Source organism: Narcine bancroftii, chromosome 4, assembly GCF_036971445.1.
Source record: "Narcine bancroftii isolate sNarBan1 chromosome 4, sNarBan1.hap1, whole genome shotgun sequence".
In the NCBI taxonomy this organism is placed as follows: Eukaryota; Metazoa; Chordata; class Chondrichthyes; order Torpediniformes; family Narcinidae; genus Narcine; species Narcine bancroftii.
The window spans coordinates 106,078,571-106,099,139 of NC_091472.1; the positions used below are offsets into that span (position 1 = coordinate 106,078,571).

Genomic DNA, 20,569 nt, shown 5'->3' on the forward strand with positions numbered 1-20,569 from the left:
ACCTGGAATGTGTGTTGTGGCCCCGGATGAAGGTGAGAGGGGAGATGTAGGGACAGGTTTTGCTCTTTCTATGATTACAGCAGAAAGTGCCTCAGGGGTGCAAGGGTGTGTGGAGAAGGAAAAGGAGTCTCGGAGAAACTGGTCCCTGTGAAAAGTGGATAAGGGTAGAGAGGGAAAGTTATAGCTGGTGGTGAGATCAAATTTAATTTGCCCCCCCCCCCCCAATTACCCTTAAGCAGAACAAGGAGAGATACCCTCTGGTCTTCACTCTCCACCCCACCATCCTCCGCATCCAAGACATTATCCTCCAATGCGTCTGTTAAATTCAGAGATAAAAACATAAGAAGGAATTAAGATTGAGGTTAGTTGTCACAAAATAACAGTTCAGTGAGATGGGTTCTTCTACATGCAGGCTTTCTCTAACATTTATACAGTTGTATAAAGAACACAACTTGCAGAGAGTACAATGAAAGCAAGGGCATCATGAGAACTCTGTTGTTGGATTCATTCAGGAGCCTGATGGTTGTGGGAAGAAACTGCTTTTAAGCCTGTTTGCCCATGCTTTCATGTTTCTGAATTATCTGCCTGTTGGGATGAGGGTGAGATGGGTCCTTCAATGTGTTGGCTGCCATTCCTTGGCAGCAGGAAATGCAGATGGAGTCCACAGTGGGGAGGGAAGTTGACACGATTTTCTGAGCTGCTTTCACCACCTTGTGCAACTCGATCTTCACTGCCGGAAGTCAAGAATCCAGTTGTGGGGGGGGGGGGGGGGGGGAGGGGGGGGGAGTGGCTCTGAGGCAAGATTTGGAAATGAGCTTGCAGAGGACTCTGATATGGAAGTCAAAGTTGAGTTGATAGACAGTGGTCTGACATGGTGTGTCTGGGGACCAGGTGCACGAGAACCAAAAGGAGAGTGAGAGAAGTGGCATCTGCCGTGGATATGTTTGAACGGTGAGAAAATTGGAGTGGGTGAAGGCTGGCCAGAAGGCTGGAGTTGACGTGAGCTATGACTTGCTTCTCAAGCACTTCCTGATGGTGCATGTCAGAGCCGCTGGTCAATGGTCATTTAGGCTGTTATGTTTTTCATTGGTATTGGTATGATGGTGGCCTTCTTGAAACAAGTCGGAGCTATAGCCTGTTGCAGAGAGAGATGAAAGATGTGATGAATACATCCGCCAATGATCTGCACAGGCTGCAAAGTCATGACCATATTCTCTGCCAGTCCACCTCCCAGAAGATCGATGTCTTCAGCAGCAGTGATGGTGGGGACAAGTGGATGCCACTGACTCACTTGCTCCCTGTTCAAAATGAGCATAAAACACATTGAGCTTATTGAGGAGCGATGTGCTGTTGTGTGCCATTCTCCTCAGCATTGCTTTGTATACTACGATGGTGTGCATATCCTGCCACAGTCTTTGGGTGTCCAAGAGCTGCTGCTCGAGCCTTGTTCAGTATCATCTCTTGGCTTCACTGATGACCTTGGAGAGATTGGAGGGCTCTGGCCTGAATCCTTGGTTGCCCTTCACTTCACATGGACACTGTGCGACTTGCTAAGTTTCTCCAGAAAGTTTGTGTATTGCACTCGACCCCAGCATCCAGACATTCTTGTTTAACTTGCATATATCGTTCTTGGATTTCTTGTGGAGCACCAAGTCCCCGACCTGAATGCCTCCAAAGTGCCCATCAGCAGTAAAATAATTCAACTTCTGGGTTTGGGAAAACTATTGAGCAGGATCTAGGGTGCCTTTCACCCACCTCATCAGGATTATTCCACCACCTTAATATAGAATAGTACAGGCCCTTTAGCCCACGATGTTGTGCCATGGAAACCTATTCCACAACAATCTAACCCTTCCCTACCTCACACCCATAACCCTCTATTTGTCCTTCATCAATGTGCCTATCGAAGAAACTTGTGAATGTTTCTAATGTACCAGCCTTTACCACCACCTCCTGAAATACATTCCAGGCACTCATCTCTGTGTAAAAAAAACATACCTCTGACATCACCTCTAAACTGTCCTCCACTAGCCTTAAACAGATATCCTGTGGTATTTGCTATTGTTGCCCCTGGAAAAAGATGCAGGCTGTCCACCCATTTTATGTTTCTCATAATCTTATACACGTCTACTGTCTCTTCTCATCCTTCGTCGCTCCAAAGAGAAAAGCCTTAGCTCTGACAACCTTGTTCATAAGATGAGCTAGGACACGCTAAAACAACTAAATATTAGAACCAGTGCCTAGGGATTGAAGCACGATGCATGTCAAGTTTACATTTTGAATCTGACCTTGTCGCATATAAAAATATCCTGAGTGAGAAAGCAGCAAAAGGTCAAGGCAAGTAATAATCTCAGCAAACTGACAGGTCCCTTTGGGACAGTGGAGTGCATGAGTATGTCATGAAACATGCAAGACAGCGTTGATGCAGATAGTGCACAGTTCATCACAGGAACCCCTCTGAGCAACTCTCCTCTTCCTGACTCTCGGTTCTTGCCTTGTCATCCCACCCTGGAATGAGGGAGACACCAGTGAGCAGGAAGCGGTATAGTGAAACACGAAAGTCTGCAGACACTATGGCTGTAGTAAACACGCACATAAATGCTGGAGGAACGCATCCTGTCTCGAAGCGTCCATTGGAGGTAAAGGTATATTATTGACATTTCAGCCTGAGCCCTTCTTCAAGGAATAAGCAATGAACAGGAGGGCATCAGAATAAAGTCTGAAGACTGGCTGGAGGAGGAGTCCTGACCAACAAAAGGTGTTCATTGGATATGATAAGAGATGAATTGGGAATTAATTTTGACTCTGTGAAGGGAGGCAGAGCTGGGAGAAAAGCAACAGGGGAAGAAGAAAGGGGGAGGGGTGGGGGTTTTAATGGAAACCAGAGAAGTCGATGTTAGTGCCATCCAGTTGGAGAGTGCCCGGACGAAAGGCGAGGTGTTGTTTCTCCAATATGCCGGTTGTCTGAGTCTGGAAGTCCATGAGACCATGGACAGACATGTCAGTCAGGGAATGGGATGGAAAATTGAAATGGGAGGCTACTGGGAGATCCATGCTATTGCATCAGGTGATCAATAAAGCAACCTCCCAGTCTGCGTCCAGTCTCTCCGATATAAAGGAGTTCACAACAGGAGCACTGGATGCACTGGACCCCTACAGATTAATAAGTGAAATGTTGTTTCACTCGGAAGGAATTTTAGAACCATAAATATTGGTGAGGGAGGAGGTGTGGGTGCAAGTGGAGCATCTCCTGCAGTCACAGGTAGGTGCCAAGCGGGCAATTAGTGGGGAGGAAGGAGTGGACAAGGGAGTCACAGAGGGAGCGGTCCCTCTGGAAGGCAGAGAGGGGAGGAGAGGCAAATATGTGTCTAATTGTGGTATATCATAGTAGGTAATGGAAATGGCAGAGGAGGAATGTGTTGGATGTGGAGGTTGGTGGAGTGGTAGGTGAGGACAAGGGGAATCCTGTTCTTGTGTGCGGGGGCGGAGGAGACCAAGGAAGACGTGCAGGTGAGAGCCAAGTGGATGGCGGTAGAGGGAAAGCCACATTTTTTGAAGAAGGAGGATATCTCTGATGATCTGGTAAGGAAGACCTCATCCTGGGAGCAGATGCGATGGAGATGGAGGAATTGAGAGAAGGAAATAGAATCCTTACAGGGGCCAGGTTGTGAAAGGGTGCAGACAAGGTAGCAGGAAGGAACGCATCAACTAGTGTATCTGACTTGTTGTGCGTTCTCCGTACAGCCCGGGCTGCCACAGCAGAACATCACAGATCCTCTATGCAGGAATTCTATCCTTGTGCTTCAGGTACCTGGGGTGGAGAGTGGAACCCTGCTACGTTTCCGAGTGTGTACAGTACATGGATTTCTCAGGTGTATGTTACTTCTGCAGACTGAAGGAGGCTGTTTATCATGTGTACATGGAGTGAGTGAGGCTGCAGCCCCTCTTTGCATTTTCTGACTGGGCCACTCCTTGCATTCTGGTTGCATTTCAGCCCCCCCCTCTTCATCTTTATCCACCAAGTGTGGAATGGGTGCGGGGAAGTGCCCAGTTAGCCTTGTTCTTGGGCCTGCCAAAACTCGTTATCTGTGGCTCCTCATTTTTTCCCCAAGTCACTTTAGATTAAAAAAAAGATCCATCTGGCCAAGCAAGATTTCTTTGTTGGGTGGGGGGTGTGGGGGAATACTCCTTGTTAAAGTGAAGAGGACAGTGTCAAGTTACAGATTCAGAAACAGTCAGTATTTCTGGTCCCATTTCTTATGCCTGGAACAAACTAAAGGCTGCAAGGTCGTATGTGTCATGCCTAAAATTGAGTGGCAGGGAGGACAAAGACTGTGATGTGTTCCACTGGGAACAAGGAAGCAGAATTTTTCCAAGTACCATTCATGTTGACCTCAACTCCGATTCTTTTGGGAAGATGCCTGAAGCTTCGTTGAAGTAAGATAACACTGCGCTCCCACAGGACATCTCAAGTATCGTATGCAGCTCAAGCATTTAACAGAAAACATTATTCTATCTTGTCACTTCTCACTGTCTATTTATAACCTTGTCCTTTAATAATCCATATTTGTCCTGGTGTCCTTTTTAAAAAAAATTAAGAGAGTGGGGTATCTTATAGAAACATAGAAACGTATAACATAATGAAAGGAATAGATGGGATAGAAGCGGAGGTTCTTTCCACTGGCAGATGAGACTTGAACTAAGGAACAGACCCTCAAGATTTAGGGAATTTAAAAAGATGAGGAGGAATGATGTCTCCCAGAGAGTGAATCTGGAATTCTCTGCCCAAGAAAGCAGCAGAGCCTGCCTCATTAAATGTATTTAAATGTTAAGTTTAATACACAGGTAGTTAGATTTTTGCATTATAGAGGAATTAAAGGTTGTGGGGATGGGTACGTAAGTGGAGCTAAGTTCACAGCCAGATCAGCGATGACCTTGTTGAATGACAGAGCAGGCTCGACAGGACAGATGGTGACTCCTCTTCCTATTTCCTATGTTCTTAGTCATCAGGTCAGGAAGTATCTGTGGGAAGAGAGGCCGAGTTACAGTTTTAGGTCAGAGAACTTTTGTGGACATGCTTGATTTTCGCAGTTTGTGTGTTTGGGAGATGCAGAGTTGACCCATTGCATGAGGTTTTCAGAGAACCACAAGGGCCTCATCTCCACAAGGAGTTCAGCATAAAGCTTCATCTGGATTTTAATCTCACTGCACATGGAATCCTAATTTAAATACTATAATGTGGTGATCCTCCTCTGGAAAAGGGAACCCTATTAAGGCATGAACCAACCAGGTGGAGAAACTCAGCAAGTCACACAGCATCCATATGATGGAAAAAGTAACCAATATTTTGGGCCTGAAAAACAAGTAGATGCCTGAATTAAAGGATTCGGAGGGGGTGGGGGGTAGATGCACAGGCTAACAGGTATGAAGTAACAGGTGATACAGGTCAGAGGGTGGAAGAGAATGAAGCTTTGATGTAATGGGGGGGAGAGCAGAGGTCTGAGGGGCGAAGGGTCCAATAGGAAAAGGCAGGGAAAGGGGTCAGGAGTTTGAGGAAAGGATACAGAGTGATAGCAGAAAGAGAAACTCTTGGGGAGGGGAGGGAATTTATGGAAATTGGAGGTCACTATTAATGCATTCTGGTTGGAGTCTGCTGAGTTGGAATAAAAGGGGTTGTTCCTCTAATTTGTGGGTGGCCTCAGTTTGGCATTGCATGAGACCATGGACAGACATGCCGTCGTGGCAGTGATGTGTGTAATTTAAATGGTTGGCCATTGGGAGGTCCTTGCTGTTGCAGCAGACAGAGCAAAGGTCCTGTGTGCACTCAACCTCATCATCTGCCAATTTTCTTCTTTAACCACATGCCAGCAAAGTGGAACATGCGTGGATGTCCTGGGTCAATGTTACATTTGAATTTACAACCAGCCCACTCCACACTCTTCAGAGAGCCTCCCTTCAATTATATTTAAACGTGGTATGCACCAGCACAAGAAAACAGTTGAAACAAACCACTTGTTTTCTTTTGCTTTAATCATCTTAACATTACACCTCTCTTTGGGATTAGACATTAATTTAGCAGTAAATAAAGACGAGATAGAAACAGTGGAACCAGATCGAGATGGGGGTGACCTAAAGTTAGAAGAATTAATGGTCATGCCATTGGGCTGAAGGCTGTTCAGCAGGAAGACAATGTGTTATTTCTCCAGTTTACATTTGGCCTCATCCTGGCAATAGGTGAGGCCAAGGACAAACATATCTGTGCAGCAACAGTGAGGGGAATCTAAATGGTTGGCTACTGGGAGTTCAAGCATAGACCTACAGTGTTTGATGCACAGGAGACCACAACAAATAGGTGTGTAAAAAGGAGGAGCCAGTTCCAGCAAAGGGCTCAGACCTGAAACATTTGTTTCTTTTTACTTCCTGTGGAAGCTGTATGACCTGTTAAGTTTCTCGTGCGTATTTGCATATTGCATTGGACCCCAGCATCCGCAGACCTTCTTATTAAAGAGCCAGTTCCAGTGTTATCCAGAGGGTTATGCAGTCCACGTACTTATCAGTTGTTGCTCACTGGTCCACTTGCTCAGTGTTAAAGTCAATTATCACTCTGAGCTCCCACAGTCAAGGCACACAAAATTCAGAACAGAGGGCAGAATTGAACGCATTGTGAATGAGAGTTTGGTGTTGCAGACTCAAGAGACTGCAGATTTTGTCTGGTATCCGTTGTGCTTTTGCACATCACTGGGATCAAAACAAATAATTTGATTTGATTTAAAACAATTCTAATAAATTCCCAGGATACAGGCCACTTAACTGCATTTTACAGTGGCTGTTTCAAATGCTGTGAGTTCAGAGAACAAAGGATGTTAGCAAAATGCGCTTGTGGGAGTGTAGGCTGATCATAGCAGAGTTTGTTGCTGTCTTTTGTCAAAGCAGCACTGTTTATTATTGGCCCATGCATGCACACTGAATACTTGAGTAGGTGGATGTGCCAGTAATTGCTTTGTCCTAGATGGGATTGGGTTCCCTAGATGTAGTTGGAACTGAGGTCAGTGTCTACCACAACCATCCTCTGTCATGTGGGACAGGACTCGCAACTGCTAGAGAGTACAACCTGACTGCCTGGCATTTCTGAGGCTGGTGTACTATGTATATATAAAGTGTGAGAATTTGCACCCTCTATTTGAATATCTGAAGGGGTTGCTGTTCATGTTCTCGCTACGTTTCAGTCTGGTGTTCCCGATCTTCAGTCACCCGGTGAGGGGAGGGTTGGGGTGAGTCACTCGGAGAATCTCCGGGTCAATTTGCTCCTAGGCCTAGCCAAATTGTTCATTCATGGGTCCAGGCAGCGGGCAGTCAAGTGTTCAGTCCAGCCTGACTGCCTGGCCATCTTCTAGGGTAATGTCCATACCCGTGTGTCCATGGAGAAGGAGCATGCGGTGTCCACAGGTATGATGGGGGATTTCCAGGACCAGAGGTGCCACAGTGGCTCAAATGCATTTGGGTGGTGATGATCGTATTATAACTTGAATGTGTAAATAGTAATACTGTAATATTGTATTAATGTGGTTTCTTTTAATCACTGAGTAATCCATCTATGTGAAATTAGGAAAAAAAAACTGCTGGAGAGTTTCCCTCTGGATGTTCATTGACAAGGTTGACTTGACTCCATGACTGCTTGTGAGGGGCAGCTTCCCCACTGGACTTCAGGTGGCCAGGACCACGTTTGGACAAAGGCCATGATGAAGTGTGGAATCGTGTGATCCTGTGAGACCCCAACGGGTCATCAGTGACCAGATTATTGCCGCTCAATCGCCTGGTCAAGAGCATTTCCTCACTGATTACAATAAAATCACATTAATACAATTACAGGATTTTAGTTATACACTATTTATAATATTGTTCACAGGGCAAAGGACAATGGTTTTGTGTAGATGACAATAAATGAAATATTGAATTTAATAGAGCTGGTCAGCTTCAAGAATTGACTCACACCTGTCACTTGCTGCCTTCACTGTGGAGCAGGCAGGTTACTGTGCATCATTGCTTTACCTCACATTCAGCCATACTTTGTATTGCTCCTAGCAAGCACCCTACACTTCTTATTGGACCAGGTTTGGCCTATTAGTTTGAAGGTCACAGAAGTACTCTAAAGGTAAAGGTTCCGTTATTGCCATAAAGTCACAGTACCTTGGGGATGGTACACAGTACGTCGGAACCGGGAATCGAGAGGCCAAGAAGGGCACCTGAAGGGCCTCGGGTGTTGAAAGTTTCCTGATCATATTGGAGGTTTGGATCTGGAGCTTAGGTTGCTGATGGTTTGAACAGGAGTCTGTGCGGCTGCAGAGGCTGTAGGAGCACTGGAGGTGAATCAACGGACATGCAGTGTATCTGAAGGGACTCCCTTTTGCTTTCTCTTGCAGTAAGGGGTGCTAGGCAATGCCCATTGCGATTCTTTGCCTTAGGGCAGACAAGAGTTGAAGTCTATCATGTATATTATATTTTTAATGTATTACTACATGACAATAAAAAGAACCTTTGAATCTTGGAACTGTAATTGCATCATAGGTGGCCATGCAATCTTATGGATACCCCGTTTTGAAGTTCTGAATCCATCGTCCTTTTTTGCACAGCGTCGGTTGCAATGACCGCATGCTTGGCACCAGCAGCTCATGAGGTGGATGGGTGCAGATGCCATGGGGGGAAAGTTCTGTGTGAAATCATGAGAATCGTGTGGTAATCACCTCGATTATTTACCCCCTTTGGACACCTGAATGTGCAACAAGTCAGTGGGGGGAGATTAAGATCCAGCAGAATTTTCCCATCTTAAACCCATCCCTTTGTATTCAGTCCCAACCCGAAACATTTCTCATGTGGATGCAGTTGTTTCTCGACAGGGCCCCTCCAGCTTTTCGCATTGCCTTACCTTTATTATCTAATAATTTAAAAATAATGCAAATTTAATAATTATTGCCAGTCATTGCAGTAGAGAATTTAGGGAACAAGTGGTGTGTGATGGAAACTTAGATTGCTTCCCAAAAGATAAGCTCAACTGTAAATTGTCAGCATTGCTGAATTTTTGTTAGCTTATGGGTTTAATAAATATGGCAGAAAAAAAGAAATGTGGGCAAACCACAAATCAACAATCATTGAAAGGAATTAATAAGTCCTTAAATGTTTTATAGAATTCTATTGGGAGTCCATCCTCTCCCGGTGTTTTATTGTTCGGTAGTTTTTTTAATATCTCCTGTATTTTTTCTATTTCAAATGGTTTTATTAATTTATTTTGCTCCTCTGTTTGTAATTTCGGTAGTTCAATTTTAGTTAGAAATTCATCTATTTTGTCTTCTTTCCATTCGTTTTCAGTTTGATATAGTTGTTCGTAGAATTCCCTGAAGTTTTCGTTGATCTCCATTGGGTTATATGTAATTTGTTTGTCCTTTTTCCTTGATGCCAATACCGTTCTTTAAGTTTGTTCTGTCTTAAGCTGCCACGCTAGTATTTTGTGTGTTTTTTCTCCTAGCTCATAATATTTCTGTTTTGTCTTCATTATGCTCTTCTCCACCTTGTATGTTTGTAGAGTATTTTATTTTCTTGTCTGTCAATTCTCTTCTTTTAGTTGTATCTTCCTTTATTGCTAATTCTTTTTCTGTATTTGTTATTTCCCTTTCCAAGTGTTCTATTTCTCGATTGTAGTCCTTCTACATCTTAGTTACATAACTTATTATCTGTGCTCTGATGAATGCTTTCATTGCGTCCCATACTATAAATTTATTTTTCACTGATTCCGTATTTATTTCAAAGTACATTTTAATTTGTCACTCAATGAATTCTCTAAAATCCTGTCCTTTAAGTAGCATGGAGTTTAAACTCCATCTATACATTCCTGGTGGGATGTCCTCTAGCTCTATTGCCAATAACAGGGATGAGTGATCCGATAACAATCTAGCTTTATATTCCGTTTTCTTAACTCTTCCTTGAATGTGGGCTGATAACAGGAATAGGGCTATCCTTGAGTATGTTTTATGTCTACCTGAATAATATGAATATTCCTTTTCCTTTGGGTGTTGTTTCCTCCATATATCCAAAAGTTGCATTTCCTGCATCGATTTAATTATAAATTTGGTTACTTTGTTCTTTCTGTTAGTCTTTTTTCTAGTTTTGTCCATGTTTGAGTCCAAATTAAGGTTAAAATCCCCTCCTATTAGTATATTCCCTTGCGTATCTGCGATCTTCAAAAAGTTATCTTGCATAAATTTTTGATCTTCATTAGGTGCGTATACATTGAGTAAATTCCAAAATTCTGAATATATCTGACATTTTATCATTACATACCTCCCTACTGGATCTATTATTTCCTCTTCTATTTTGATTGGTACATTTTTATTGATTAATATAGCTACTCCTCTGGCTTTTGAATTATATGATGCTGCTGTTACATGTCCTATCCAATCTCTCTTTAATTTCTTGTGTTCCACTTCAGTTAGATGTGTTTCTTGCACGAATGCTATATCAATTTTTTCTTTCTTCAGTAAATTTAACAGCTTCTTCCTTTTGATTTGGTTATGTATTCCATTAATATTTAAAGTCATATAGTTCAACATGGCCATTTCATACTTTGTTTATCTTTCCTTTCCGTTTCCTCATCACCACCTTCCCTTCTTATCCATTTCTTCTTTCTTTTTTTGAACACATTGTAAGACAACATTTCTAAAACATAAAATATTTCCACTATTTCCATATCTAAAATTCCTTTAACCCCAATAGTCCCTCCCCTCTCTGAGTTGCCCTTTGTCCCTTGTCGGGCAATCACATCTCCCATCTTCATTTGGATTTGCGAACCCGCTCGCAAGCGTCAACTGAGGGGGGAAACCGAGGATAGCACTAGATAAATTAACAGAATGGTACAAACAAGGAGGCTTACAACTACCAAACTTTAAGAATTATTATAGAGCATCACAATTAAGATACCTATCAGATTTTTATCAAACAAGGGAAAAACCAGATTGGACCAGATTAGAACTAGATAAAATAGGGGAGAAGATACCTGAACATATACTATATAAGTGGGATGAAAGATTGGTGCAACGTAGGAATTCACCAGTATTGCACCATCTGCTCAACATTTGGAAGAAGATTCACGTAGAAAGGAATAAAATAAAGTATCAACTACCAAAATTAATATTGACACAAAGTCAACTAATCCCTTTCACAATAAATAACCTTTCCTTCAGAGAATGGGAGAGAAAAGGGATCAAAAGAACAGAAAATTGTTTTTCGGGAAATAAATTATCTTTTGAACAAATGAAGGACAAATATAATATAACTCACGATACAAGGTTTGCATACCACCAACTGAAAACCTACTTGAAGGACAAATTGGGAATCAGTCTGAGGTTACCAGAAGGAAGCAATTTTGAATATGTGATTACAGACACAATGATAATTTAAAAATTGATAACAAACATGTACATCAAACTGCAAGAAAAGGAGAACAAGGAAACAAACTGTAAACCTAAACAAAAATGGGAACAAGATCTAAACATAAAGATAAAGAATGAAACATGGGAAAAGCTATGCTCCGGAACTATGAGAAATACAATAAACACGAGGTTATGCATGATTCAATATAATTTGTTACACAGGCTATACATCACACCCCAAAAGTTCAATAAATGGGACCCAACAGTATCAGATAGATGTTTTCACTGTAAAAAGGAAACGGGAACAACAGTACAATCAATTTGGACATGTGAGAAAGTGGAAAAGTTTTGGGAAGATCTAAACCAGATATTAAATAAAATCACAAAAAGCAACATACCAAAAAATCCAGAGATCTCTCTTCTAAGTAATACAAGAAGTAAAGAACTTGGACTCGATTTGGATGGAGCACAAAAAAGATTTATTATGATAGCCCTAGCTGTAGCAAAAAAATGTATTATGTCAACCTGGAAATTCGAAGACAACTTGAGAATACAACAATGGTACATAGAAATGAATAAATGTATTCCATTGGAAAAAATAACATATAATTTAAGAAATAACATCACAATATTCGAACAAATATGGGAGCCATACATGAAATACAATAGAGAAATCTTACCATGGACCTCCACCACCTAAAATGACAGAAGGAGAAGACAGCGAAATGAACTGACTCAGTATATAAAAGTAAAAGACAAAAATTTCTTGTTTCTTTTTATTAAGTGACGACATTGTTTAACGGGTTTAATGTATCTTATAGATTGAACTTTGAATAAATGGGAAGTGGGGGTGAGAGAGGGAGGGAAGGGAGGGGGGAAAAGGGGAGAAAATAACTGTATATATTCAAGAGAAAAATGTCTGTATGTATTTTGGTCAGTATGGTTCATAGTGTGAAAAAAAAATTTTTTAATTAAAAAAAAAACAATCATTCTAAGGACAGAAAGGACTCCAGGGCCAAAGAACCCACATATGTGGTTATCTGATGAGCTTAAAGAGGAACTACTGACATGGTCTTTGCCCTCAGACAGCTCCAAGAAAAGCGCAGAGAACAAAACAAAGGACTCTACATCACCTTTGTTGACCTCACCAAAGCCTTCGACACCGTGAGCAGGAAAGGGCTTTGGCAAATACTAGAGCGCATCGGATGTCCCCCAAAGTTCCTCAACATGATTATCCAACTGCACGAAAACCAACAAGGTCGGGTCAGATACAGCAATGAGCTCTCTGAACCCTTCTCCATTAACAATGGCGTGAAGCAAGGCTGTGTTCTCACACCAACCCTCTTTTCAATCTTCTTCAGCATGATGCTGAACCAAGCCATGAAAGACCCCAACAATGAAGACACTGTTTACATCCGGTACCGCACGGATGGCAGTCTCTTCAATCTGAGGCGCCTGCAAGCTCACACCAAGACACAAGAGAAACTTGTCCGTGAACTACTCTTTGCAGACGATGCCGCTTTAGTTGCCCATTCAGAGCCAGCTCTTCAGCGCTTGACGTCCTGCTTTGCGGAAACTGCCAAAATGTTTGGCCTGGAAGTCAGCCTGAAGAAAACTGAGGTCCTCCATCAGCCAGCTCCCCACCATGACTACCAGCCCACCCACATCTCCATCGGGTACACAAAACTCAAAACGGTCAACCAGTTTACCTATCTCGGCTGCACCATTTCATCCGATGCAAGGATCGACAATGAGATAGACAACAGACTCACCAAGGCAAATAGCGCCTTTGGAAGACTACACAAAAGAGTCTGGAAAAACAACCAACTGAAAAACCTCACAAAGATAAGCGTATACAGAGCCGTTGTCATACCCACACTCCTGTTCGGCTCCGAATCATGGGTCCTCTACCGGCATCACCTACAGCTCCTAGAACGCTTCCACCAGCGTTGTCTCCGCTCCATCCTCAACATCCATTGGAGCGCTTCATCCCTAACGTCGAAGTACTCGAGATGGCAGAGGTCGACAGCATCGAGTCCACGCTGCTGAAGATCCAGCTGCGCTGGGTGGGTCACGTCTCCAGAATGGAGGACCATCGCCTTTCCAAGATCGTGTTATATGGCGATCTCTCCACTGGCCACCGTGACAGAGGTGCACCAAAGAAAAGGTACAAGGACTTCCTAAAGAAATCTCTTGGTGCCTGCCACATTGACCACCGCCAGTGGGCTGATCTCGCCTCAAACCGTGCATCTTGGCGCCTCACAGTTTGGCGGGCAGCAACCTCCTTTGAAGAAGACCGCAGAGCCCACCTCACTGACAAAAGGCAAAGGAGGAAAAACCCAACACCCAACCCCAACCAACCAATTTTCCCCTGCAGCCGCTGCAACCGTGTCTGCCTGTCCCGCATCGGATTTGTCAGCCACAAACGAGCCTGCAGCTGACGTGGACTTTTACCCCCTCCATAAATCTTCGTCCGCGAAGCCAAGCCAAAGAAAAGAAGAAAGCACTTTTATGCACATGGAAAATTATTAACATCAAATATACACTGACAGTAAAATCCAAGAACTCGAGATCGTGATAAAATCAGAATTTGGCTTTTTTGGTCATTGTAAACCAATGAACCTGATTCCAAACTCTTTGGGGCTACAGCATGTGATCTCCTGGCTGATGTTAATGTTTAGATTCCTGAGTAATAGGGAAGGTATTTGGTGTATTCCGTCATGATTCACTTGATCCACTCACTGAAAGGAAATGGAATGGAAGGAGGTGGGGAGCTGAAGAAAAGGAGACAGATAAAGAGAGAGGCTGGGGAGGGTGTGATGAAATTTGAAGGTTGTTATTGATACTGTCTGGTTGGCAAGTACTGAGATGGGAAAAAGGTATGTTCCTCCAATTTGTAGATGGCTCAATTTGGCAGGACATGAGCCCATGGACAGGTGTGCCAGAGTGGCAATGGACTGTGGAATTATCAAAAGAACTACCCTTCCTAGCCCTGCCCTCTCCCCCATCACTTAGCTGCTTTCTATTCAATGCACAGATGAGCTGGAGAAACGCAGCAGGTCATGAAGCATCCATGGGAGGTAAAGGGTAACCAATGTTTCAGGCTTTGACCCTTGCTGCGTGACCTGCTGAGTTCCTTCAGCCCATTTGTGCATCGCACTCAACCCCAGCATATCCATACTTTATAATTTAACATCTTTCTCTTCAACCCTCCCACCTGTATCCAACTATTATCTCTTGTGTGTTAGCCTGTGCTTCTTTCCCTTCACCATCCTCTCCTCTCCTCCTCCCCACACCTATTTATTCTGGCATCTGTCTTTTTTTTCATGATTCCCGACAAAGGACTCAGGCCCGAAACTTTAGTCTCCCTTTGCTTCCTAGAGGTGCTGCGTAACCTGCTGAGTTTCTCCACCATAGCACTGTGTTATGAGTGGTAAGAAATGACCATTGCACCCTGTGTCTTGATGTGAAAAGGATGTGTGGCATTTTTAACCACTGTTTTGGTGGCACCACAAGGACAAATTTAGAGACATTGTAAGTTTGCAGCAGATGAGAAATGGCCTACACACTCCAATTTAATAAGCTTTCCAAGATAACTCACAGCCTGAGAGCTACTTACAGCATCACCTCATTCCACAGGGTCATTTCAAATTCCGTCACATCTATTAAATTCCATCTTTGCAGTCTCACCCCAAAATAAATTGATCAATGTTTCTGCAGCCCTCCCACCGCTCATGTTAAGTCAAAGCACTTCCCTGTAGCATTTCCTAGCCTGGATGTTTCCCAGCTGCCAACATTACTTTAGTATTCTAGGTTACTGGATTCTGCTGGTGTTGCCACTCACTCTGGCTGGGCAATGGATATATACAGCAGATAGTGTTGAACCAGAGAATCCGAAGTTGAAAAGAAACACTTGTTCCAATACATGAAAAGAGGTGACATTATTCTGCAGGTCTGACTGAGTGGATGAAATGGTGGAGGGGAATGTTATCATTTCAGCTCCATATACAAGCTGATGACAGACCATCAATTCGAAATTTTAGCCCTAAGGGTGCCTGCCGCCTGACTTGATCTGCACTTCCGACAGCATTATTTACCTTTTGGCTAGATAGTGGGATGTTGTGACTTTCTGTTGCCTTCAGGTCCTTTATATTGCAGAATGCTTTGCATATTCTGTCAAAGGTGCACTGTGCCTTTCAGGTTAACGCGCTATCATCCTCTTGGAATTATAGAGAAACACAAAAGCTGGAGGGACTCAGCAGATCAGGTGGAATCTGTGGTCAGTCAACATTTTGGGAGAGGATCCTTTATCAAATCCATGACAAATCCTGAGCTGAAACGTTGACTGCCCATTTCTACCCATAGCTGCTGTATCCATCCTGCAATTCATTGTTTACCCTTTTAGAATGATTCTGTTTACGAAGCCTTTGACAGCAGTAGCCTAATAAGAACAAGGATTGTGGAGAATGGGTGCTGTGTTCCATAGGAAACCAATCTCCTCTTCATTATTGCCCTCGCTCGCTGTAACGAGATGAAATTAGCAGGTTTTCGAGAATTAAGATTAACAAGGGAGAAAGAGCACTTCAGGGTATTTTTTTGAAGTATAGTAAGTAATATGAAAGATTAACAAAACAAGTCTAAAATAAAGTACAACAGTCAATCAACAGCAAGTGACACACCCCTTTGCGTCAGAGGCTCCTGTGTATGACGGCTGACCTGGTGAGTCTCAGGTTCTGGGCACCATTCACGAGGAGGTGCCAAGAGCTTGTTATGTACTCACATTTATTGACTCAAAGAGCTCATACTTCTTTCCTAATCTACACATACAAATTGGTTTTTATTCTTAAACCCCATATATTCTTCTTGAAAAGCAAGTGTTAACCAAACTGAATTCACTTGTCCCCAAAAACAAAATTATCTTGTCTCGTCACATTATTTTATGTCTTACTTGATTCAAGACCTCATGGACCCCTTGAATCAGGACTTTTTCTTCCCAGTTAGATTTCCTGCTCATTTTGAGAACTGTGAGCTGACAAATCCATTTTAAACAAAAGGTTCTGTTATTAACCCTCTCATTGCCCTTGCCGTGAAAATATTTGATCTGTTTGACTTTGAAATCACATATGGCGTTCACTTTGTTTCATTCTAGGTGGTCCCACTTACCTGGTGGTCATTGGTCAGAGATTCCAGTTACTACACCTTGTCAGTGATGGCACTCATTATGGTAAGCTTGCTACTTAGTTCCAACGCAATGGCAAACTGTCTATAGAAAACTCAGAGGTGCATGGAAGATGAATTTGGAGGGGAGTGGTTGAGGGGTTTTCAAATGGAATGAAATACCCGAAACACGAGCAAATAGTGACACAGGTCCTTTTTGCTTTACAGAATTAATCCTTTTCCATAACTCAAATGACAGAGTTTGTAAGATTTGTACCTTTTCTGCTACTTTACAAGAATTAAATAAAAGTGGCATTTCATTAAAAAAAACATTTTAAGCGTGCCAATGAGAAAATCCTCATCATTTATGACCGCGAAGAGTATTTTCAAAAAGATCAAGAAATTTTCCTAAATTCCCGGCTCAGAGATAATTAAACAAGAAAATCTGCAGATGTTGTGGCAAGTGTAATGCATAAATGTGCTGGAGAAACTCAGCAGGTCGCACAGCATCCATAGGAAACCTGACAAAGGGTCCAGACCCAAAATGTTGGTTACTTTTTACTTCCTATGGATGCTGCTGAGTTTCTCCAGCACATATAAGTAATGCTTTGTGATCATCAGACTTGGGGAGCTCCTGTACTCCATACCTCTGCACCACAACCAAGGCCTTTTATGGAAGAAGATTCTTCAGACTTAATTGAACATCTTCCAACACCGTTGGTGAGATTGCCTCAGAGTCTCAGAGTTACCTTGAGTGCCACTGTAGTCTCAGGTTGGGGAAAGATGTTGGTGCATATTCAGCTGAATATTCTTGGCCAGGTGATTGGAGAGAATGGAAAGCTCTTCCAAATGGTTCAGCATTTGGCTCACCCAGAGTCAGTCCCTGTACCTTTTTTCACAATCAGCCTTGGTTCCCCTTCGACCCCTGAACTTGATTATTGGTGCATTTAGTGAAAGTCAGCACAGCATGGCAACTTTTAAAAACCTGAACCATGCTCCCTTGAAACTAATCAGCTTCTGTTTCTCCTGCTCCCTTCATGTACTGGGTCCCCCATTTCTGTGTTCCCTTTAACTTGTGGGCTTAACCAAAAAAATTACTCAACATCCGTGTAACATTTCAAGTGTGTCGCATTAGCATCCAAATGTCCTGAAAATCTGCCAGTCCACCACTGAAGTCACAGGCAGATCAGATCCATACAGTATAACCTTTCACTGCTCTATATGCTCGTCAGCATACTCTTCAACATGTTCCCTATTTCCACATGCCCATTTAAATACATCTACTATGCCATACTTTGCTATTGTCTCCAATTTGACCTAGAAAATCAAGACCTTTAGACATAGATTAAATAAGGCAAGACTCTATGAATGGTTTGAGCATAACTCCAGTCACGTCAAAAAATTCTTTCAAGTTTTCACTGAAAGGTTGTGAATATAGGAGCAGGGGATCTCACTGCAGTTGTGCAGGGCTTCAGTGAGGCCACACGTTGCATACAGTTCTGTTCTCCAATTCTGAGGAAGGACATTCATGCCATTGAGGGAGTGCAGTGAAGGTTCTCCAGACTGAATCCTGGGATGTCATGAATAAAGACTGAATAGACCAGGGTTATATATTAGACTTTAGAAGAATGAAAGAGGAGCTCATTGAGATGTATAAATTTCTGATGGGATGAGGAAGAATATTCCCAATGTTGGAGAAGTCCAGAACAAGGGGTCTAAGGAGAAGGGGGATGCCATTTAGGATTCAGATGAGGAGAAACCTCTTCACTCAGAAAGTTATGAACTTCTGGAAGTTCCTTCCAACACACCAATCGCATTGTGAAGAAAGCGCGTCAGCACCTCTACTTCCTCAGGAGTTTGTGGAGGTTTGGTATGACACCAGAAATAACATAACATAATAACATAACAATTACAGCACGGAAACAGGCCATTAGGCCCTTCTAGTCCGCACCGAACCAAACACCCCTTTCTAGTCCCACCTCCCTGCACAATGCCCATAACCCTCCATCTTCTTCTCATCCATATACCTGTCCAACCTTTTCTTAAATAATACAATTGACTCCGCCGCCACTATTTCTCCCGGAAGATCATTCCACACGGCTACCACTCTCTGAGTAAAGAAGTTCCCCCTCATGTTACCTCTAAACCTCTGCCCCTTAATTCTTAACTCATGTCCTCTTGTTTTAATCTTTCCTCCTCTTAATGGAAATAGTCTATCCACATCCACTCTGTCTATCCCTTTCATAATCTTAAATACTTCTATCAAATCCCCTCTCAACCTTCTACGCTCCAAAGAATAAAGACCTAATCTGTCCAATCTCTCCCTATACTCTAGATGCTTAAACCCAGGTAACATTCTGGTAAACCTTCTCTGCACTCTCTCCACTCTGTTTATATCCTTCCTATAATTAGGCGACCAGAACTGCACACAGAACTCCAAATTAGGCCGCACCAACGTCTTATACAATCTCAACATCACCTCCCAACTCCTATATTCCATGCAATGCTTGATAAAGGCCAGCATACTAAAAGCCTTCTTCACCACCCTATTCACGTGAGTTTCTACCTTCAGGGAACGATGTACCGTTACTCCTAAATCTTTCTGCTCTTCTGTATTCATCAATGCTCTCCCATTTACCACGTATGTCCTATTCTGCTTCTTCTTACCAAAATGAAGCACCTCACACTTATCAGCATTAAATTCCATCTGCCATTTTTCAGCCCACTTTTCTAAGCAGCCCAAATCCCTCTGCAATCCTTGAAAACCTTCTTCATTATCCACTATTCCACCTATCTTAATATCGTCTGCATATTTACTTATCCAATTCACCACCCCATCATCTAGATCATTAATGTATATAACGAACAACAATGGGCCCAATACAGATCCTTGAGGCACACCACTGGTCACCGGCCTCCAACCTGACAGACAATTATCCACTACCACTCTCTGGCCTCTCCCTTTCAGCCAATGTTCAATCCATTTGACTATCTCAAAATTTATACCTAAAGACTGCACCTTCCTAACTAACCTTCCATGTGGTACCTTATCGAAGGCCTTACTGAAGTCCATATAGACAACATCCACTGCGCTACCCTCATCCACATTCCTAGTCACCTCTTCAAAAAATTCAATCAGATTGGTCAAACATGACCTTCCTCCCACAAATCCATGATGAGTGCTCCTGATCAGACCCTGTCTATCCAGATGTTTATAAGTTCTATCTCTAAGAATTTTCTCCATTAATTTACCTACCACAGACGTCAAACTTACAGGCCGATAGTTGCCAGGCTTCCTCCTTGAACCCTTTTTAAATAACGGAACCACATGCGCAATGCGCCAATCCTCTGGCACTATCCCCATATCTAATGACATTTGGAAAATTACCACCAGAGCCTCTGCTATTTCCTCCTTCACTTCTCGCAATGTCCTGGGGAAGATCCTGTCTGGTCCCGGAGACTTATCCACCTTTATATTCTTCAAAAGTCCTAAAACTACACCTTTTGTAATCTCTATATTCCCCATATTTACCCAATTTGCTTTTTTTATCCTGGCAAATTTCTATAGAGGTGTGCTGACCATCTGCAACAAAGTCTGGTATGGGAACACCAATACCCCTGAGTGTAAAGCCTTCCACATGGTAGTGGACACAGCCCAGGACATCACAGGCAATACCTTCCCACTACTGAGTACATCGACAGAGAATGCTACTGTCAGAGAGCAGCAACAATCATCAAAGACCCTCACCACCCAGCACATGCTCTGTTTTTACTGCTGCCATCAGGAAAGAGGTAGAGATGCCCAAGACTCGCACCACCAGGTTCAGGAACAGCTGCTACCCCTCCAGCATTAGTCTCCTCAACAATAAACTCAATCAGGGACTCATTTCAGGACTCTTACTTGTGCACTTAATTGATTTTCTTTTTGCTCTGTCTGTATTGTACAGTTAGTTTATTTACATTTGTTACCTGTTTACAGTTTTTTGTTTACA

General features: G+C 42.8%; 1 protein-coding gene across 4 annotated transcripts in view; it reads left to right on the forward strand.

Moving 5' to 3' along the window:
• The window catches only part of slc24a3 (solute carrier family 24 member 3), a 432,795-nt gene that overhangs the window by 370,766 nt on the left and 41,460 nt on the right, over positions 1–20,569 (forward strand). For all 4 annotated transcript variants that reach the window (XM_069932352.1, XM_069932355.1, XM_069932353.1 and 1 more), the window contains exon 7: positions 16,570–16,644. In XM_069932352.1, the coding sequence (XP_069788453.1) occupies positions 16,570–16,644 (75 nt within the window). The remainder of the gene's footprint in view (positions 1–16,569; positions 16,645–20,569) is intronic.